A 23,370-nucleotide genomic window follows, 5' to 3' on the forward strand; every position below is an offset into this window, starting at 1 on the left:
GAAACAGTACGACAGATAAGATGATACATGAAAGAGAAGAATGATAATAATAAAAAATATGAATAAATTACTAGAAATAAAAAGTCCCTGTTCCACACGAGATAGAGGAACGTGTGGTCCCCAATAACGGGGACCATATAAAAAAAATAGCGAAGTAGAGCTGTCTATGGAAATGTCAATAACTTAGACAAAAGTTTAGTAAAAAAGATATCACAATAGAAGATATATACATGACGATTGATTGCAAGTGTCAAAGTAAAATGTCAAACTGTTTCTCACTAACGAAAATCAATTTGAATTTTTTTTTGGTAATTTTTTTTAGGTTTTTAAATTTAGTTATGAGATTTAAAATAAAAATCTAAATTACGTCTATTTACAGTTTTATTTTAGTACGATGACTGGCATGGTGGATGGAGTTTTCAAAAGATATGTGGATATCTTTTTTTAAATATTTATTTAAAACTTTAAAAGATGTACTTAGCACATTTATCAGATAAAAGTACAAAGTGAACAATCTAAAATATGTTACATTAAATTTTCTATTCGAATGTAACAGTGTTTCAACTTCTTGCAGTACAGTCTATACAGGAGCAGATAGTAAACAATTATTATTATTTATATTTAGTAACACGAATTTTCTTACTCTATTATTATTACGTTATTGTTTTATATATGTTTATATAGGTTGTATTATACATTAATTAAACCTCCCAAACATAATCTAAATTATTCAAGTGCATATCGGTTTTACACGTACCATTATTACAAATAAGGTGTTGTCCCCATTTGTAAGTGTTGTGGTGTGGTGTTGCAGGTGTGTTGTGACGGTGGTGGTGACAGTTCTGCGCATGGGGTACCTGGTACGACGGCGGCAGGCTGCTCGTCGCGCTGCTGCTTGTCTGCTACGAGCTGATGAAGCGGGGGTTCCCACAGCAGACACCTGTACTCCGAGACACGCCATGTAATCTCATATCATATCACACCTAATTATGTCTTATCTTTATAATCTATTTATTTACACATTATTGTACACCAAAACTATATAAAAATTATAAAGTAAATATAACAAAATCACATAGATAATAACTAAAAAAAAGAAACAGTTTATATACAAGTACAAAAGGTGGTCTTATCGCTAGAGGCAATCTGTACCAGACAACCTTTTGATGAGAGACATGAAAAAGAGTGTAGTTTAGGGTATACATACAATGTATCTTGCGTAAATAAATTTAAAAATCATTTTTTTAAACAGTCAATTATATTTATCCAAAAATTTTTTACATACATCAGAGGAATTTTTTTGATATTTTCGAAAAAAAAATTAGGAATATTGTTCCTATATTAACCTCTACAAAAGAGCCATGTATATCAGGAATAATTTTATTTATTTAATATTCTTTATTGTACACGACAAGATACAATAATATACAGAAAAGTACAATGGGCGGTCTTATCACTCAAGGCAATCTCTTACAACCAACCATAGTAAGGAAAAGATAACAGTACTTATAAAGGGTATTATATATATTATAATAATGATTATTGTTAATATATACCATATTGTGTGTGCATTTGAGTTGAGTTTTGCTTGTGTGCAGCGGGACGCCGTTGGAGTCTCGCCGCGTGCTGGCTCGACGGCTGCGTCTAGTGCCCACACCCGCGCCGCAATCGCCCCTCACGCCCCTCGCTCGGCACGCCCCCCAAGCACCCCAAACTCCTCACTCCCCTAACGCTCCTTTTGCTCTGCACACCCCGCACGGCGCACTCCGAGGATCCGTTACCTCGCTGGCCTCACGGACCGGTAAATACATTTTTATCTAATAATAATAATTAAGGCTTTTTTTTTCTACAATATGTTTTAATCATACAGACATCAAGAGAGCCTTTTCATGATCCTCTGGATATATAACGCTTCTAACTGGTCGTAATAGATATGTTTGAGGGTTAGGTCATCCTAGCTTAGGTCTAGTGGACATCCTGTGGCTGGAATAATGAAAAATGTTCTCACGTTATTTGCATACTTTAACCCCCTCCCCTCCCCCACCGTCCGCAGGCGTTAATTCACGCCCGACTGACTTGTTTTTTTTCTTTCTTTTTTTATTATATAATATTGTCTGTATTTCTTAATGGAATACGATAGCATGTACTTATTCTTATTGTAAAAATCCTCTAAAATCTATTTTTATCTGTAGTCAATATTTATTTGTTATTTTATATCTGTTATAAGCATAAGTTACCGATGTCAAGTACCGCGCGTGCGATGACAGCCTTTTTTTGCCAGGGGGCCGTCAAGTGTAGTAACTCGGATAGTTGATGATTTATACAATAAATGAAAACCGCATATTGAAAATCTACGGAGAAGTTTTACATCCGACAGTATATCTTCGATGTCAAGGCTTGTTCATCATGATAACTGTTTACTATTTGTTACCAGCGGGTGACGAGGTGAGGAAGACCCCGTGCGGAGTCAACACTCCGAGGACAGAGTTCTATTTACTCAGGTAGGTGTAATATTGCTTCCCAATTATCAGGCAGACCGGAAAGTAATGTCGTTTATTTCGACATATTTTACAGAAAATCCTATTGATATTTACCGATCCGGCATTGATTTTGTATACTAGATGGCAAAACGTTGATAAGATGAATATATTGTTGATTAGAAATAAAAACTTGTTAAAGACGTAGTCATGTAAATTTAACTTAAATCGACATTACTTTCCGATCTCCTCCTAATATATTTTACACGAGTTTCCCATATATCAACGTCAAGCTGAAATATGATCACAGGAAAGTAAAGTAACTTTCAGGGATTTTTTTTATTATTAGGATATATATTCCACAGACATTATCGTCCGTGCTTTTGTTTACTGTTTAAATTGAACTCAACTATGATGTTTATTTTATTTTTAAATCATTCGTCTCTTGTTTGTTTTAATGGCGCCCTAACAATGTCAGTTTTTTTAAATTACTTAACCCTTAGTAGCCTGATTTACGAAAGTGATTTTTTTTAATATTACTGTGTTTGCTTGAGGGTCTAGATGAAGGGAAAAATAGATTTTTTTTTAATTTTGTTGGAAAGAATATTATACAACAGTAAAATACGTACAGCTAACCTTTAAAAAACCGTTTAACTTAAAAGTTTTTTTAATTTCGTGTTTAATGTAATTTAAAAATAACAATCATGCAAATGAGTAAATAAATCAAATTCAATACATTTACATCAACTAAAAACTATTGAATGCTATATAATTATAATATATTTATAATTTTCGATTTAAAACTAAGAAACTAAAGGCCTGACATACCTCGTGGAACTTTATTATATATGCGATTACACACCAATTCATCACAAACAAATTTTCAGAGGATTAACAGCAGCGTCCTCTGTGTATATCACACTGCAATCGCCAAACCGACTGCCAAGCGTGGCAATTATTATAAATCACCCCCATAGGTATCTTTAGAATAGGAATATGCCTTGAAGTGGAAGTCTATGAGCTGAAACAACACCCATCCATACAGCCGAATCATTCCGGCGTATGGGGCTTTTGCCTCATGGTCGCCGTCTATACACTTGTTCAGGTGATAATGATGGTGATGATATATAAATAGTGATAAAAATGTTACCAAAATATAATCTAATATATAAAATTCTCGTGTCACGGTGTTCGAACTTGAACTCCTCTGAAACGGCTTGACTGATTTTTACCAAATTTAATATGCGTATTCAGTAGGTCTGAGAATCGGCTCCTATCTATTTTCTATACTCCTAAGTGATAAGGTTGTTCACACTTAAAAAAAATATTTTTTTAACGAAATTTTTTGTTTTTATTTTTTTATGATACAGCATACAAGAATACATACAACCATAAATTTTCACCCCTCTACGATCAACCCTTATTTTTTATTTGTAAATTTAAATATCAATTTTTTTTTGCAAAACAACTTTTGCGGGATCAGCTAGTCTTTATATAAACATCTATCTCTTTTGCAACACAAAAATAATCCATCCTGTATATTAACCACATTTTATTACGCAGTCAACAACGAGGTGATGTGGCGAATGCTTACCTAAACAAGCTGGAGACGGTCAGCCGCTGCCTTAGTCAGGCACTGGAGTCGCCGAGGGACGTGCCGTGACCCATGAGCTGACCAGCACCGTGACCCGCGACCTGACCCGCACCATGGCCCGCACGGGTCAAGACACACGAATTCATATGTGAAAACATAATGAAGACTGAACTAATTCGCTATGAAAATGGTGATAAATATCGTCTGCGAAGTATTATCGTGGGGTAAAAGTAAAAGAGACTATTAGTTTTAAAAGTTTGTATGGAAGATTTAGTCTCATACATACATCATACATAGAAGAAAATCCGTGAATTATTGGTGACAATTCCTTATCATTAGATTTGTACTGTACGCCTGAAATATCCTCTGTACCCTCTAAACCTTCGTCCCAGGTAGTAAGGACCCCTTCATCCTACCATCTCTTGTCCCGTGACCCCTCACCGTACCAAGTATTAGACTAGTGCCAAATTATTTTATTTATTTTATTTAGTGATTAAGTTGTAAAGACCACGAGACCCAACATATCCTGGTCTTCGACGTGGTCTTCCGTACTGATGATGTAATGGTGTGTGCGTATATACCCAGTGTATGTAATCGCATATAATTTTGAATGGGTTGTGATTACTGGAAGTTAAAATTTAATTTTCATTCTTATTGTTATAGTAATAGAGTTAATTTTAAGTTGACATTTTACGGTGCATTCAAGTAATTGTTACAATAGAATTTTAGTTACAATAGAAACCAAATGCCAGTTATAGATCCAAATTGTTTTAAAACTCAACTTGCCATGACATATCTAATTTGTAAATTAAATAAGTTAGACTTTAAGTTTGTCATTGGGACGCAATAAAGTACAAGGTAGGTTAAGTTTAGATTAAGCTAGCGACTCGACCGACGCATTCTCGAACGTTCCACGACATACTTGCTGTACTGCAAGTGTTTTTATCTCGAATTTTATTTTATATTATTTATTTACTCTAATATCTTCTAATTTTCTGACTACATTTTATAACTAATTTTGATAAATTTGAATGTATACACAAAAACTTCGCTGAAATCAAATTGTTTGAATATGCCATTTAGTTAATTCAATTTTAATATGTACGTATTATAGTCATATTTGTTTTAACAAGGTAAAAGTAATTTACTTTAAGAGCGTAAAGATTTTTTTTAATATGCCGTCTTGTATATCTTAGTATGTTTTTATACGATCCATCTATCCATAATACAAGTTTACGGGGAATCCCTAAGAGCAAGTCGTTTGCAGTCAAGTAAACGTGAATGTCACTAGATGGCGCTGAATTAAATTTGGTATATAACTTGCAGTGCAGCTGTACTCGAGCAGCCGTTTCGGTTTTCATTTTTGAAATAAATTTCTTTATATTCTACTAGGACACCGGCTTCGTTGCTCGCACGACATATTATTTTTTATTTATACTTATTTGTTGACATTGTAAATAAGGTTTTATGTATTTCTATTGTAATAATGTTAGAAGTGACATTTTTTTTAATTGGTTATATTTATATATATTTTCATTTAATTCGCACTTGACTGTATCAAAGAACGTGTATCGATGTTATTGGCCGCATTCCTAAGAAATTACATATAATAACTGGCAACACTTGTTGACACGCACACAACATATATCTATAAATTATTATAACTCACCAAATTAAAACAGATTCATAGTTTAAAATGAAATATTAAATGATTTTTAATGAAATTATTTTGGTAAATAATAGTAAACTAAAATAATGAAGTTAATATTTTTATTGCTCGATTTATTTTAATGAAATATCTATAGTGTGATTCGACTCCATGCATTTCCATGTTCATACTGAGTCATACAATCCACCGGCAGACAAATCTACACTCAATGCGACCAAAGATTCTTGTAATTAGTTCCAAATTAATTTTAAGTTTTATTTTAAGAAAACAACCATTTTCCCATCGAATATTTAATGTGCACAAATCATACAAATGCGGGTAGTTTTAAAATTTCCCAAAAAAAAAAACTTTCGGCGTGTTCACAAAAAAAATTTTTACACTGTCTAGTCACAAGCCCATCTACCTGTTGTGCCATAAACGCTCTATAAATTATAAAAGAATAAAATACAAGAACAAAGTTGAATGATGATTAAATAAATAAATAAATAAAATATTTTCTAAATGACTCGTTTTATTTCCCTGCATTCGCCGAGCCCAGGGTGATGGCTGGGAGTGTTAGATCCTCCTGTAAAAAGAACTATATGAGGACCTAAAAATTAATGTTCAAAACAAGCAATAAATTTATCATAAAACATACTATACATATAAACTACTCCTGTAAAAAGAACTATATAAGGACCTAAAAATTTATGTTCAAATCAAGCAATAAATTTAGCATAAAACATACTATACATATAAACTACAGGATAAATTAAAAAAGAAACAATAGTAGCCCAGTAGTGGAGGAGTGGGACTTGCGATTGTAAGTCACTGTTGGTTCGATTCGAAACAATCTAACACTGTGCATTAGTTATATATAATTGCTTCTACTCAGAAACAAGTTTCCAGAGGATGGACAGCATCGTCCTTTGCGTACCATAATACCACACTGCTATCATCGCCATTCCCTCCATGGTTATCTTTGGTGAAGGCCTACGCCAGTGGACATCTCTGGGCTGAAACGACGACTTTAGTATGAAGTTATAAATGTCGGATGATGTCAAAAGAAGGCACAATTACCACGAGAAATCGCTGCACAACAAAAAAAAAACAGTCTTATTTTTAAGACCTAAAGTTTTCTTCATAAAAAAAATACCGCAATATTTAAAATAGACATGATATTAAACCAATACATATATATACTTTATTATTTAAACACGTTTCATACATTTTGTTTTACAAGTAAATTGTTACGAGGTATATCGTTATAAGACATTCCAATTGTAGGAACAGACGCTGAATATACAAACCTAGATAGGTTTTCAAAAAACTTTTAACTTAAACGGTATTTTAATACCCATATTGTGGTGGTTGTGGAAAAATATGTACCTAGTCCGCCATATTGGAACGGCGTCCATCTTGAATTTTAAATTTTGACAATGATCGTGTTTTACTAGTGTAGCCCTGTCATTTGATACCCATATTGAGGGGGTTAATGAAAAATACGTAATCCGCCATTTTGTATCGGCGGCCATTTTAGATTTATAACGTTGTTGATTTTATTACATTATATTGTCATCTAAATTAAATGTGTGTACCAAATTTCAGATCAATCTGACAACGGGAAGGTGCTTAAATTTCAATTTCTAATTTTGACCCAAATAAACAAATTCCGTACGGGTCGAATTAAATAAAACCGTTTATTCGGATGGAATCCAACACCAAAATTGTCGCTTGAATTAAAAATTTACCTTAGAACTTCTCTGGAGTCCATTGGCGGGACCTCTCCTGGCATAGGCCGGTTCCGGTTTCGTCTCTACCCTTTCGAGCTAAAGCAAAACACGGCAAACTTAGTCAAAATAAATTTCTATCTATTAATATATATGACAGTATACGCGTTGACACAAAGGGTTATAAAATGGACGGGACCACGAGGTACCAGAGCGAGAGGCAGACCTAATGATGGGCTGACGAGATCAAGGCTAAGGCAGGTGCACGGGTGGCTCCAAGTTGATAAAGATAGAGAAAAATGGAAAGCTTTGGAGGAGGCTTTCACCTTGGAGAGTTCATGCAAACTTAGCACAAACTTATCAAAACCATTATTAAAAATTACTAATTTTAAGTATGGAATGAAATAAAGCTTCATTATTATTATTATACGCGTTTAGCGTGTAGGGGTGAATCACCACCCGATTTCGTATTTCTTCTTCAAAATAAATACATTTAAAAAACTTTTAACTTAAACGGTTTTTCGATACCCATATTGTGGTGGTTTTGGAAAAATATGTACCTAGTCCGCCATATTGGAACGGCATCCATCTTGAATTTTGAATTTGCCCTTTCATTTGATACCCATATTAAGGAGGTTAAGGAAAAATATGTAATCCGCCATTTTGTATCGGCGGCCATCTTAGATTTATAATGTTATTGATTTTATTATATTGTATTGTCATCTAAATTAAATGTGTGTACCAAATTTCAGATCAATCTGACAACGGGAAGGTGCCTAAATTTCAATTTCTAATTTTGACTTAAATAAATAAACAAATAAATTCCGTACGGGTCGAACTAAATAAAACCGTTTAAGTAATACACCCAAACACCGTCAGACAACCCCAAACCCAAACTATACAGGTATGCAATTTTAGCTTCATCATCTTCACATCATGAGATGATATTTTATAGTTTCACGGGCGCTGCCCCGCCGAGTTGGATTCAATTACTGAATCTTCCTGCGCTGCTCGTATTCAATGCCTTCCCGTGATGTTAACTATGTCGTAGATCCAACTGTACTAGTAGACGGCTTCGAGTGCCGGTCGGGCGTTGAAATCAGGGAGAAGACAATAGCCTCCCTGATAGGCAAAAAAGAAACTAGGAGAGAATTCCTCGCTTGTTGCAAGAAAATAGTTAAAAACGTTATACAAAAAATAAAAATCCAAATAATAAGAAATGTGATAAAATAAAACTCAAATGTGATATATAATGTATTATAGAAAATAAGTAAAAATGTGAAATAAAAATGTAATAAGAAAAGAGGAAAGAATGATAGATGAACAGAGCAAAATGGTAAGAAAGTAGAAATGCAGCATGAAAGATAGATAATAGACCGAAAGAGAGAGTAAAATATGAAAGAAGGGAGATAAAATAAAAAATCATTTGAAAAATTAAATTGCAAATAAAGTCCCTGTCCCACCATAAATAGGGGTACGAGAGGCCCCCAATAACGGGGGTCATATAAAAAGAGTCAGTATTACCTTATTGTCTGTTCCGCTATCGTGTTTATCGGGCTCCTCTTCGCATGTAAACCCAGCCATGCGCAGTCGCTCGCAGCGCTGCGAGCGATCGGTGGGCGCGTACTGCGGGAAGTGCTTCTGCAGCGGAAGCGGCAACTCCGGCAGCGGGTACAGCCGCCGCTGCTTGCAGTAGCGCTGGAGACAACCCCATGTATTTTTTTTATTAATTCTAATTTGTATCGCTAGTGTTATATTTTACTAAACGCAGACAGTTGAGAGAGGGTTGCCGCTATTTGATACGGATCTTTCTTCTCCCAGCTGCGAGTCGCGACAGCGTTTTATAACTTTTTACAATTCTTCTTACACAATTTTCTCTAATGGATAAATACAGCTAAAATTTATACATAAAGGTTGTCAAATATCTCCCTTCCGCCTTTTTGTCTTTTGAATTTCGCGGCTATGTACTAAGCGCTACAGAGCTCGTATCTGGCAATACTATACATTATTTTGAAAGGTCTTGACATAACCTACAAAACGACGCTATGCATGATTAGTTTGGATATTGCGTTCAACAGTTATAGACGTGTAAACATGGAGTTCACTAACGCCGAAATTCGCGCTATTTTAAAGTTTTCCTTCGTTAAAGGCAAATCCGCTAGAGAAACGTTCCGTGAGATTAATGGTGTTTTGGGGGATGGTACTCTATCACTTCGAACCGCGGAGGAATGGTTTCGACGATTCAGAGCCGGCGAAAACGACACCATGGATAAGCCAGCCGGCGGAAGACCTGTGACGACAAATACCGATTAAATCATGGACTACATCGAGTTAGACCGGCATGTGGCATCTCGTGACATCGCCCAGGAGATGGGAGTTAGTCACCAAACCATTTTAAACCATCTGCAGAAGGCTGGATACAAAAAAAAGCTTGATGTTTGGGTGCCGCATGATTTGACGCAAAAAAACCTTCTGGACCGAATCAACGCCTGCGATATGCTGCTGAAACGGAACGAACTCGACCCATTCTTGAAGCGGATGGTGACTGGCGACGAAAAATGGATCACATACGACAATATCAAGCGAAAACAGTCGTGGTCGAAGGCCGGTGACAATTGGACCGCTTGAAGCAGGCAATCGACCAGAAGCGTCCAGAATTGGCCAACAGGAAGGGTGTAGTGTTCCACCAGGACAACGCCAGACCACACACTTCGTTGATGACTCGTCAGAAGCTACGGGAGCTCGGATGGGAGGTTTCATCACATCCACCATATAGTCCGGACATACCGCCAAGTGATTACCACCTGTTCCTGTCCATGGCGAACGCCCTTGGTGGTGTAAAGTTGAACTCAAAAGAGGTTTGTGAAAAGTGGCTGTCCGAGTTCTTCGCAAATAAGGAGGGGGGCTTCTACGAGGGAGGTATTACGAAGTTGCCGTCTAGATGGAAACAGATTATCGAACAAAACGGCGCATATTTGAACTAAATCCGATCACTGTAACACTTTTTTAAAGCATTGAATAAAGAGCAAAAAAGCGGAAGGGATTTGACAACCTGTTATTAACAATACAATTTGGAATACACAATTATATATTAGTTGGTACATTATTTTATTTAAAGTCGCTGCCCAAGCGCTACAGACCGTTAAATGCCTTGAGGTTTAGGACAATGTGCCGGGCCAACTCATCAAAAGATTCTGCTGTAGATTTTTTCTTGAGATGGTCCGGTAAGTTGAACGGAGGTATGTTAAGGTTTTCACATAAGGTCACGTGGTTACTTCTTTTGGATTCGATTCCGGAGCAGTGTCTGAGTAAGTGATGAAAAGTCTGTACTGTGGAGTCGCCATGTGGGCAAGTCTAACTCCATGTATTAGCATCGATACACGATCGCAGTTCGCATAAAATGCGAACACCTGTATAAAGCATCATTGCTTAAATATAATATAAAAGCTTAAAGGTGTGAATGTATACTACATTTGCTAATAATATATGGTATGGCATTCGATAAATTTATATTAATATTATCACACGAACCTATTGTGCGGTGGATTAGTAAGCAAATTTAAGAATAGACTTTTTTAGTTGGCATGTAGGAGATAGTTCGTTGAGTAAAAGTTCTTCGAACGATTCTTGATTCTCTTCTGGATTCTTCCTACGTTACTTCGTTCTTTGCTTTTCTTGCTTTATTTTGCTGCTATATACATTTTGCGTAGTACAACTAGTGGGTGTGTGAACCCGCACTGGTCTGCGTGTCGGTACTGTGTGAGCGAGACAGCGCTAGCGATTAATGTTTGACGTACTATTGTTTGATTGGGAGATCTCCATATAATCATTATATGGAGATATATATAGATATATATATATCTCGGGTAGCTACATACATTACCTACATTGTAACTTTTTAAATAATTGCTTTAAATGTATGCTTTAAATTGCACTAGCAATAGCAAAGAAAACGACCGCACAAAAACAAGTTTAAACGTATTCTAGAAAAATTCAGTGTATATGTGACATTTGGCATATTCCTATTGAAACGCACTGAACTCTTGCGTCATCTGAAATGTTCCACTGTTATCTGTGGTCTCAACTCCATGTCCAAGCGGCCAGCATATCTAGGAGTTTGTGGCTTATATTGAAATTATCAATTATCTGGTGTATATCTATTGCATAGTAAAGCGTGTGCTTACGTCGATGGTACAGTGAAGCACTTGGAGCGAGAGTGATCATGTAAACCTGTGCCATTTGCGGGGCATATCTTACATCGGATGCGGTGGTTTCTATTCCAGAACCTCAAGGTTCCGATCGATCTTCCCAAAATATTTTTTTTAATCGCCCATCATAACGGCGATGCTCTCTATGTCTATCTTTAGCTTTGTTTCAGTCTCTAGGGCACTGCGCATCCGTGCATGTGCGGGATTGTAGGCCACAAGGTGGGCCACGGTCTGGTCCATGCCGGTTCGCAGTAGCACGAGGGGTCCTCCTTGAGCTTGAACCTGTGAAGGTACTCAGAGAACCCCCTGTGCCCCGTGAAGGGCTAGGCCAAGACCGCGTCCACCCTCCCAAAATATTGCAGAGGGATTATAAAAGTGGCAATTCATGAAAATAAAACTCATAAATAAAGATATCAGGGTCAAGTGAGCAAAATGAAGCCAATTACAAAAAAAAATGAAAATAAGAAAACGGTAAAACAAAAGATTTTACGCACTAAATAAATTGTGATGAATAAAGATAAGAAACCCAATATATCACATGTATTATATTTGAGAAGTGAAGTGAAGGATGAAAGGTAATGAAAAGGAGTGTGTAAAATCATGTGAAGTATGTTTGAAAAATGAAAGAGGATTAAAGAAATAAAAAGAAGGATATGAAATAATCAATTAAACATTTTAAGTTCCCTGTCACTAAACGAGATAGGAGAAATCGAGAGGCTTGCAATAACAAAGGATATTTAAAAAAAACTTTAATGATCTTTCGGCCATCAGTTTTGTAGCTGCTGCTTCATCTTAACTTTTCCAGCTCCAAGCGTGCTGTGTGGCTAGAATAGAAATGTTATATTGTATAAAAAAGTAACTGCTCACGTCAATGGCACGGTGTAGAGCGTAGGGCGGGCGCTCGTGGGCGGCGGCCTCCTGAAGAAGGGCGGCGCCGTGCGCCAGCGTGTTCAGCTCGGCTTGCCGCATCAGCTGCTCCGCGTACTCGCCATAGAAGTATCGCTTCTCTGCAAGCTCGCGGGCATCGCGTTCATCGCGCTCTTTCTGTCAGACCAAACTTCATTATTATCACCATCAAAATCATTAATAATAGTATTGAAACAGAGCAATGAAAAAAATAGTTATACTTTCGAATGGGCTTTGCGAAGTATTTTCAAATATATATATATCTATGATGCGGTAAATTGATGCCTCGATGTGGTGGTTGTGACTGATGCTCAGAATCCCATGAACGGTCCATCGAACCAAGGTTTCGAACCCCAAAGGACTCAACTTATAATAGAGGTCATCACGCATCATGTAAATATGAATCCTCAAGTTCTTTCTACATGTCACCAGTAATGAGGACTCAATGTAACGTTCGGTGGTGCAAGGAAAAGTGGAAGGCAAGCGATCTCGTGGATGATCTCCAACAAGATGGACGGACATCATCAGTAAAAAAAGGACCAATATTTAGCCACTTCCGCATATGCAGTAGCAGTCGTGCAACAAAGTGCACCGCCCGCCAGCCCGCTGATAAATGCGTATGCGGCAAACAATGCGAATCACACAACCGTCACCGCCAAATTACTCAACACCGGAAGCATGTGCGGAAGTGGCTAAATATTGGTCCTTTTCGTACTTAGGATGGACTTCCGCGAGGTAACGCCTGATTCCATTAAATATGAACATCATCAGAACTGTCACTAATAAGTCAGTAAATGAATGCTCTGCACACCGAGCTACATGGTGACGCAGAGAGAGCAGAAGGGGCACCAGATCCGACCGGAACATGACTACCACTCTGACAAGAGTGTACGAATGAGAAGTTCATACATAAATAAAAGTGATAGAAGTATACAATAGTAACACACGAACTCACACACACACGTTTTCTCTTTATTTTTAGTCTAGTTTTATGTGCGTTTTGTAACACTAGCCAGTAACAATCGACCGTGCCTATGTTATGTAAAAGAATTTAAATCTCTCACAGACCCAGAGCTTGAGCAGATCCTCTCTGTACTCGTTCGTCTTCCGCTTCTTCTCTTGTCGCAGCTTGTCGAGGAAGTCGTGGTAAATCTCTTCGTTCTTAAATCTGCCAGGAGACAAACATGATGTGACGTCACACCATTCCACGTGCTAGTAGCAATTTCGTGTATACTTTCGCTAGTTATGTTTGCAATTTTGTAAAGTTATATATATATATATATATATATATATATATATATATATATATATATATATATAGTTAGATACAGTGGCGTACCTAGAACTTTTGCCGCCCGGGGCGATCTCCAGTTTGCCACCCTTTCTATTATATGTCAATCAAATAGTGGTTTTTGATTTAAAAATATATTGTATATCACTTCAAAGTAATCATATAAACTTTTCAAAAGAAATGACATTTATAAACTGACTTCAAAAAATTTTAGTTAGGAAAAATTGTAACTTGCCGAACAAAGTCGTAAAGATCGTTTTACGAATTCAACGAATTTTAATGAATACAATAAAATAAAATTATTATCTTGTTCTTGAATTAGAATCCAAAATTTACACTAAAATGCATTTATATACACCGAGGAATAATGTTCGAAATCATAAAGTTAATCACAATTTATATAAAAAAAAATATTAAACTTATAATAATCATTTATTATTCAAGAAAGAAAATAAATTTAAAATAAAAAAGTTGCTTTTTACAACTATAAGTAAATTTAAAAAATGCCGCCCCAAGGTAAGTGCCGCCCGATGCGGACCGCACCCCCCCCCTCCCAGGTACGCCACTGGTTAGATATATAATAAATCTGAGCCCTTTATACAAAATACATGTCTCATTCTATTATTTGACTTATCAAAGAGTCGATTTGTGAACTCTGTGAGTCTGAGCTGATACTCTGGTAGGTAGCAATTCCACCGGAGCCTAACCTAGAACTAACGCTATGACCATCCAAAGTCCCGCACGTTTTTAAGTCGTATTTATTGGAAGGAACGCCGGATCTTTACATAGTTTTGCATACAGTTTATTCCGCTAAGGAAGGTCTACGAAAAGGACATATCTTTTACCTAGTTTGCGTATTGTTCTGCAATAAGACGTCTTCTGATTTTTAATTACTATATTTCGAAATTTACAGGTTTAAGGCGCAAACGTAAGTATTATTACATATTAAAATTTCATTATTGTTTACCATCTATGCCTGCAGACATTGTTCTTACAAGAGTTATCAAACTGTCGCGTTTCAATAGAAAAAAAAACATTGTAACATGTTTCAGAATAAACACTTATATAGGGTGATTGGAAATACGTGTAAAAGCTTTTCTCTAATATATAAGCTGTTTCTAATACTTCATAAGAGATGGCGTTCGAGGCGCTTTTGTTTCAGATGACACCCAAAGATGGCGCTGGCAGTCGATTGCCTCGCGCTTTGGTTTGTCCTAAACTCTTTTGCGTTTCGCTCAGTTAGATTTGCAATTAATAACAGTAAATATTTTACCTGTTGACAAGGTCCCACGAGCGCATAGTGTGCAGGTGGTGAAGGCGCTGTTCTTCGCTCTTTAGGAACTGGCGGTGGATCTCCAGCCGCTCCTCCTTAAGCTTCTGCTGCCTCTCTATACGCGCCTGCCGTTGTGCCTCAGCCCTGCAGAACCAGTAGCGCATCTTAGCACAACTTCAATGTGAGGAAAATAAAGAACGTAAATATGATGTCTAGAATGCTGAACCGGGAGTAAAAGTTGATTGTGTTGATCAGCTGGTATTCAAGTACAAGTTACCCAGAGACAGGCTACAAACCGTTATGTGTTAGCACGTAATGTAAAATTATTATAATTAAGAATAAGACTTTCACCACTAAAATGTAAATAAATAAAATGAACAAAATGAGTCAATCAATCTGTAATAAACAATGTGAAAAACTGTGATCTGAATGTAGATGAGAGAAGGGAGGAGATACAAGTAAGAGGATTTGCAAATCAGGAAAGGCAGATTATATGAAGCATAAAAGGAAGATATAAAATACAATATGAGGGATGAAAAATAATGGAGAAAAAAATTTAAACTGGAAAAACTTATTTTATCCGATTTTGTAACTCACGACCTGCATAAAGTAGGGAAAAGAGGCCCAAAAAACGGGGGCCATAAAAACGCATTATTACAGTGTTGGTTAGTCGATTATCATCATTTCAGCCGTAAGACGTCTGGCTGCTAGTCTACTGCTAGTCTATCACCTCCTCCCCGCCCCCTACAGATTAAAAACCTGCTCTCGTCGTTTTTCGAAGATCTTAAGTTCATATGTCCACTTTGTCCTGACCTCGCGCTTGCTGATTCGTAATCTGCACTCAAGGTCCTAGCGGCCCTCAATTTAGAAACTGTTTTGCACGCTATGCGGCCTGACAACTACTTCTGAAACTTGCCAATTCATCTGCCTCTATCTGTTACTTTCGTTCGTCTATAAATCTCCTCAGTCCTTTGATTCACCGTAGACTTTCATTTATAATCACTGTAATATATTCTTTTTGAAGGACATTGTAAAGAAACTGTCTTTTCTTTCTTTAATAGCACACGTAAAAAGAAGTTCAAAGAGGTTGAATCATCAAACATGAACTTATGCTTACAAAGTATCTTGAAGAAGAGATAATGAGTTACTTTGGTGAATGTTTATACAACCTCCATGATAACGACTGTTCAGCCAAAAGCATACAACTTAGAATAACACAAACTTGTCCTCGCGTTCCTTCATGGCCTTTTCCAGGGCTTGTCGCTCGCGTTCCTCGCGTGCCGCGTCACCGCTCTCCAGGCGCGAGCTGATCGCGTTCAAGACTCGAAGCTTCTCATCCTGGACCTGGTAGTTTGAACTACAAATGGTTAGTAAGAAGAAAGGACACGTATTTAACACGAAGTATATTTGTAGCATATGTATGAAGCACCAATGAAGCAGTCCGAGGCATAAAACTAAAGTCAAGAAAGTGGACTATCCACCAAAAATGGAAGTGTAGACTCTAACAAGTGTTTTAAGAATATTGATATATGTAAGAAAATTGCCAGTATATAGCGTATAGAAATATAGATAATCTGGTTATATCTTTCTCTAGTTTCCATAAAATTAATATAATTCTTTCTATGTTACCGTATACCCAGGATTCGGTAGACCTCCTGTAGCTACATTTCTACCGTATTCCCAAAACTCGACAAAAAAAACGATATTTATTTTAGATCGAATATAGGTTATATATATTATGGAATATGCGAGTTTTTACAAGTTACAATAGCTGAACCCGTGAAGACAAACCAAAATTTTAGATCATTACTATCTAAAGCTGTGGTAGCCCAATGTCCTTTTAACTGTTCGTAGAGTTTTATTCTAACAAAGGTACTCTTATAGGTCAAACCTAATCAACACCTTTATCCACATAGGAATAACAAAGATTCTACTTTCGTAAAAATACCATATGATCCCAAATTGATAGAAGCTAAAATCAGATTGAACTTTCCTCTATAGGCTCCAACTATAAGGTCACGCCAACTTAGACCTTTGGGCCACTTAGGAAAGTAAGGCACTAGAGTCTTGTGAGAGGATTCAAGGTCACCTAGAAAGCAACAGAACAAGGATCTTCCTTACGAGATCGAATGAAGAGAAGAATTAAAGACACCAACATAGCTCAAAGAACTGAATTATGGCGGGGAACACTAAGTGTTACTGAATGTGGGCACCGGTCATCGAGGCGATACTTGTGGGAGACCTATACCTTGCAGCAGACGTCAATCAGTAGAAAAGAGAGTTCTGAAATAAAATCTAATGCACTCACGTCTTTCTCAGTCTGCTTGCGTTTACGGTCAGTGCGGGCCTTGGACCGTCGCAGCACTTCCAGCAGGCGCTCGTCCATTAGGTCCCTCGCAGCCCTCTCGTTGCGCCGGGCGTCCGCTTCCTCCTTTGAACGCTTGGCGTCTGCGTATATGCGCGCCCTCTCTGCCTCTTTCTTTGTTTTCACACACAAATATAAAGTGATAGTAGAAATTTTGGGACGTATTTTATCAAAGTTTATTCGCATTTAACTATGTAGTGACAACAACAGACCTTATAAATTACTGTGCGATATAAACGATACGATCGTTACGACGATATCTGGTGAAGTTATTGCTGCTAACCGGTTATGGTTTTTACAGCTTCATCTAAATGCGATATAAAACTAGGAGCATCCGTATTTATATACAGCCTTCTCTGTCGCACAATCTTCCATCGCCTCACACAGAAGACACGTGTGATTGGTTGTTAAATAAGGATTGTAATTGGTTGCATAAATATAAGTAGTCTTCAATCCTCTGCCGCCTAATGTGAGAGACCTTTTACATAGAGCAAGTCTGATATTTTGCAATATCCTTTTAGTATTATTTATCGTTATATTTATAAATTCTAACTTGACCGGTTTTTTATTTATAATTATTTTCATTTCAGTTAATTTAATCATCTATTTATGTTCATACATATAATGTGGGTATGTTCTCCACTAAGTGGACCAACGACATAGTTAAGGACTTGGAAGTCGCTGAATACAGGCAGCACAGGATCGAGTACCGTGGCGGTCTTTGAGAGAGGCCTAAACATTGCAGCGGACGTCCATCATCAATCGTATATTTCAATAATATGTTCTAATTTTGTATGATGCCTTCGATTACTCGTATCGTCTGTTTTTCTCACTTGCTATTATTACTGTTCTATAAATAGCAGAAATACTAACTCTGAAGAAAACAGTACAGTGACATCGGTCTCAAAGATATCAGCAGGCAAAAAAGAGATGTCTCTTAAAAATATCTACAAACCTCGCTTCAGGGTGATAAACTGACAATTGCTCACTAGACTAGCTTCTGTATTAATCAATGTTTAATTGAAAAACTTACAAATTCCTTTTCAAACTTCTTAATAGCCGCCATCTCTTCGTCCGCTTTCATATTGTCCAGCTTCTGAAGGTTCAACTCTGTCTCGTACTCTCTCCTGTTCCTCTCCGAGACCTCATGCGCTCTGCGCAAGTATTGAATCAGTTATAACCTATATACATATAGGTTCTCCAGTGGCAAACACGAGCTGGTGGACGCGGCGTGGGTAAACGCCCTCCACTAGGTGGACAGACCACATAGTTCAGGTCGCGACGTCGCTGGATACGAGCAGCGCAGTACCAGACACCGTGGCGATCTTTCTGGGGGTGTATACCTAGCAGTGGGCTTACACCGCCAAAAAAAAAATCTATACGGAGTTACTGATAATAGATCGACCAGCAGATCAAGCGCCGCAAGTGGAACTAGATAGTCCACACGCTATGAAGAGACCCTGATCACAAACCGAGGCAAGCTCTAGAATGGAATACCCAAGGTGAAGACGTGACCGCCCAAAGCAAACCTAGCGGCGGATTATCACTGCAGAATTGAAGGCAGTTGGAATGACATGGAGCCAAGTAAAGCGTGAAACTCAAGACAGTACGGGATGGCGACAAACTGTGGACGCCTTCTGCCCCATCTTCGGGACATAGGAATAAATGATAACTGATAATAGATGTAAAAACCCAACAATTTAAAGAGCTTTTACACCTATCTTCATAATTAAGTAATCGCTAAAATACATAGGCGGTCTTTAAATTCTGCTGCACAGACAAATTTCCAGAGGATGGGAAGCAGTATCCTCTGCGTACCATAATACCACACTGCGATCGTATGTGTCTGTGCGCCCTGATGTGATGTATTAGAAAGACTTACTGATCCAAGATCTCCTTCTGGTATTGCTTGTTCGCGTCGAATCGTCGCTTCTTCCTGGTCTCCATGAGTTCATTCCACTCCTTCGCCTTGCGCATGATGTCCTTGTCGTCCTGGTCCTTGCGCTCAGCCTCCTGCCGCCGCAGCTCCGTCATAAACTTGATCTGCTCCTCGCGCTCCTTCTGGGTCACCGTTTCTATCACTGCCCTAGATTAAACTCTTGAAGATTAGCACTTTGTTAATAAAAAATACACCGCTTCCTTTAAATCTCCATAAAACAAATGATTAAGGCCGAGTTGCCTAAATCGATGTTGATGATCATAAGCAACGCGTATGATAACCATAAGTATCTATTTCTTATTGTATGCACCATAAGCATCATGTTCCATGACCGCAAGGAACGCGTATGATAGCCATAAGCAACGCGTATACCGAGCATAAGCAACGTGTATGATGATCATAAGTATAATCGTAAGCAATGTGTATAAAGATCGTAAGCAGCTTGTATAATCACTTTTAGCAAAGCGCTTTTGCGTATAATACCAGTATTCTTTTTTTGAAATGCCTATCAGTAAATTTTAAAGCACTTTTGCCGTGTTCGTGTCGATGCTATGAAAAAAAACTTGTTCTTCAGGGTAAGGTGAATTGCTCTAGATCCTAAGGCCTTTGCGGTAGACGGATCTAGTGATAGACCGCGAGGAAGGCCTTAAGACTGCTATTATCCCGATTGCTCTACCAAGACTGTGATGATGATTTCTTTTATTTGTAACGAAATAATCACAGTTGTCAAAATCCTTTCGCTTATCTGTCAATCCATCGGTCTACGCATGCGCAAAAACTAAGGACGCGCGGCGTATGATTTGTAGGCGGTTGTCAAAACCATGTCTCACGCCGAAAAATATTATAAAATATAATAATGGCGAACGGTGTCATGTGACATGTGTTGTTGTTTTGTGAATTTGTATTAAATCTTTGGTTATTGATGGAATATTAAATTAAAAACTATCTTAAATTAATTTTGAATCAATGTTTAATATGTACAATTGAGTGGTGAAAGTTATATGTAAAAATTATTTAATTCGCATGACAAGTAATTTATTACGGCGTTGGTGTATCTGAAGTTGTAGGCGGATGACTTTTAAAATAAACTGTCTATCTTTCATCCAAGCGTTTTAACTTTTGTGCTCCAGCTCGCTAGGTGTTGTCTCTAACATTGCCTACCTAACCTGTTAAACTCCACCACATATTCATTATCAGCAGGTGAGTGCCTACTGCAAGGCATAGACCTCGTATAAATCGACTTCCTTGACTGTGACCATCGATCCACCCAGTGTGAATAGGCAGAGTGTACCGGCTTGTTGTCACACGAGAACCTTTCGACCCTCATATGCGCTGCCCATTGACATTTCAGACGAGCAATTCTTCAAACCACATCTGTGACTGTTTCTTATGCGGATCACATCTCTGATTCAATTTCAGATCGAAGCTTCGAGATGAATGAAACGTTTTCGTCGTGTACCTGAGGAACATCTTGGGCGAGTCCTTATTCTTGAAATAAACATCCCTGGCGTCTTGAAGCAAACGCTGTTGCTCCTCCCGCTTTCGCTTCACGTACTGCTTGTAGAAGTTCGTGTTCGCTTGCTCGGCAGCTTCGATGCGCGCACGCCGAAGTTCCTCATTGCGTTTGTTCACGTTCTTTACAAATTAAAACTTTATGATGACATCTTCATTTGCTACTCATCAGAATAGATGTCCTTATAAAAGTCGTCGAAAAAGCTGGATACAGGCCATCTCCAACCGCTCCTATCTGAAATCCATGGGAGATGCCCATGCCCAGCTGTGGTTCTATGGCTATAATGATGACATCACTACCCACGTAGTTTGCTTTAAATATTTGTTTGTTTAAAAAAAATACAGTATAATAGTAAACATTATATGAATCTATAGTATATCATATGCAATGTATATATTAGGCAAAGGTTTGTGGGATTCTTCCTAGAGCCGGTAGGTCTTATAGGTAAAGACAACACGAACTTAAAATAGATGTGTGTATCAAACTTAGCTCATATTTATACCGATTCTTAAAACTATAAAAACAATATACAACAAATAAAAACCGTCAGCGAATCACAAAGCGAGAACTATTTTAGAGCGCCCCAGACGATGATGTAATGTAGCTCCTACAAGTTTACTTATAAAGCGTAAAGTGACTTTAATGAAGTAACAATAATAATTACCACAAAACATATATAATTTGCAAGAAATAAAAATTTTAAATAAAACTAAGAAAAAAAAATATCCACTAGACCAGAGTTCCTCAAACTTTTTTGTGTCGTAGACCCCTTGCCATATTTTTCCGTGTTGGGTAGACCCCCTACTTACCTGATATTGATTTCCTGTAAATTTCTAACTGTAGTGAAGTTTAGTGTTAAAAACTTAAAGTAAAAACACATGTTAATTTATACATTTATTAATTAAATTTAAATTAAAACTACTCAAAATAAAATTTTGTCTCTGTTATGTAAAATATACGTAACATTAAATAAACATAAAATAAACTATAAATAAAATAACATAAGCAATAAGAAAATATTTTTAGTGAGAAGGATGAACCTGATGCTTTAATAATAAATTATCAACATTTGGCGTCAATTTTGTAAGGGTTAATCTTAAATCTCCTCGGCTAATGATGTCCAGTCTGTTTCTTTTTTTCGCTAGGAGATTGGTAATAGCGCTGAACCCCCTTTCCAATAGGTATGACGATGGAAAGGAAATTAAAAATTTCCTTGCTATATTCCATAATACGGGACAAGTAACGAGTATGTTGTTTTGCAGCCAGATATAGCCTATAAGATAGTATGATGTAAGTAAATAGGTACTATCAGGGTATGTGTTGAGATCCACTATCGTGGACCCCCATTTTTATCTCATGGACCCCCAAATTTTTTTTCGCTGTCGTAGACCCCTTGCGGGTTGTCATAGACCCATAGGGGTCGATATAGACCACTTTGGGAATCTCTGCACTAGACTATTGCTACTCAATTGTATATTTTGTAACTGAATTATTATTAATAGTTGTGTACCTCCAAAGAGTTAGGCCAGGACTTTGTCATAGCGGCGCTGGTGTCGGCGAGATACCTAATATATTCTCTCTTCCTCACTGTCTCCGGATTCTCACGGCCCAGGTCGGTCCAGCCCATGATTCGAGACCACTCATCCTTGCTCATAACGAGAGGCATGGTTAAACTTGAAACAATATATAACATATTAAGAATAAACTCTTCATCAATTTAACTTGAACAGAAATATTTAAAAATAATTAAATTAATCAGTCTTACTTATTTTTATGTTGCTAAACAGATTTTCTTTATTATAAATCCCTTTTCTCAATCTTCAAGTATTTATGTGATAAATGTCGTTAATCTTTTTTTTTTTTCATTATCTGTTATTTCTTCTGTAGCTGCCAGAATTTTGCAGAATATATTTAATAATTAAATATGACTACAAGGAATTTTAATAAGAAAATTATTTATTACGTTGCTATGGAAATTGTAAAATTGGGAGCATTTAATGAAATGTACCTTTTGATTGATATAACATTTAATATATTTAATATAAAATTTAATATTACGTCAGGATTGTTTAAAGAAATAATTAAAAGCCTTTATCAAAATTTAAATACATTTCTTTGCTGAATACCGTGTTGTGTTATTTTTGCAGCATCTATTTCTGTCATTAAACTGTGTTTAAATTTTATACTTGTTTAAATAACTTAAATTTGTATGTCACTGCTGATATATTAAATGAATTAACGCTAACTATGCTACGGTAAACTTTAATTGTACAAGGTAAAATACTGCACAGCGTGCTTTAAAAAAAACAAAAGTAACATTTAATAGTTGTTTTAAATATTTACTATCAAATAAACGATCTGTTTATTGCTTCTTATACAATATTTATATTTTTATATTACATATGCTTTAAGATATTTTAAAAGAC

At 36.9% G+C, this 23,370-nt stretch overlaps 2 protein-coding genes across 6 annotated transcripts in view; one reads left to right on the top strand and one right to left on the bottom strand.

Moving 5' to 3' along the window:
• Positions 1-6,204, top strand: part of LOC137918944 (putative leucine-rich repeat-containing protein DDB_G0290503) — a 124,340-nt gene extending 118,136 nt beyond the window's left edge. For all 5 annotated transcript variants that reach the window (XM_068761885.1, XM_068761886.1, XM_068761887.1 and 2 more), the window contains 4 exons: positions 815-961; positions 1,599-1,801; positions 2,435-2,501; positions 4,041-6,204. In XM_068761885.1, the coding sequence (XP_068617986.1) occupies positions 815-961; positions 1,599-1,801; positions 2,435-2,501; positions 4,041-4,140 (517 nt within the window). In that variant the 3' untranslated portion in view covers positions 4,141-6,204. The remainder of the gene's footprint in view (positions 1-814; positions 962-1,598; positions 1,802-2,434; positions 2,502-4,040) is intronic.
• Positions 6,205-6,251: 47 nt separating this feature from the next.
• LOC137919034 (trichohyalin-like) lies at positions 6,252-22,610 on the bottom strand. The gene is made up of 12 exons (XM_068761996.1): positions 22,455-22,610; positions 20,891-21,066; positions 19,375-19,578; positions 18,526-18,646; positions 17,436-17,606; positions 16,350-16,471; positions 15,128-15,271; positions 13,632-13,731; positions 12,525-12,701; positions 8,974-9,147; positions 7,471-7,548; positions 6,252-6,305 (listed from the first exon to the last, which is right to left on the bottom strand). The coding sequence occupies exons 1-12, from the start codon at positions 22,608-22,610 to the stop codon at positions 6,252-6,254; spliced, it is 1,677 nt and encodes a 558-aa protein (XP_068618097.1).
• Between the last annotated feature and the right edge of the window lie 760 nt (positions 22,611-23,370).

Source organism: Battus philenor, unplaced genomic scaffold (assembly GCF_028537555.1).
Source record: "Battus philenor isolate CCGP_79_NKW_IND1 unplaced genomic scaffold, ilBatPhil1.0.hap1 SCAF_15, whole genome shotgun sequence".
Classification (NCBI taxonomy): domain Eukaryota; kingdom Metazoa; phylum Arthropoda; class Insecta; order Lepidoptera; family Papilionidae; genus Battus; species Battus philenor.

Excerpts from the sequence above, each read along its gene's own strand:
- LOC137919034 (XM_068761996.1), bottom strand. The coding sequence starts at position 22,610 with ATGCCTCTCGTTATGAGCAAGGATGAGTGGTCTCGAATCATGGGCTGG. Across the intron at positions 21,067-22,454 it reads CCTGGCCTAACTCTTTGGAG|AACGTGAACAAACGCAATGA; the intron begins GTACACAACTAT and ends TAATTTGTAAAG. Across the intron at positions 9,148-12,524 it reads CTCTACACCGTGCCATTGAC|CGCTACTGCAAGCAGCGGCG; the intron begins GTGAGCAGTTAC and ends GGTTGTCTCCAG.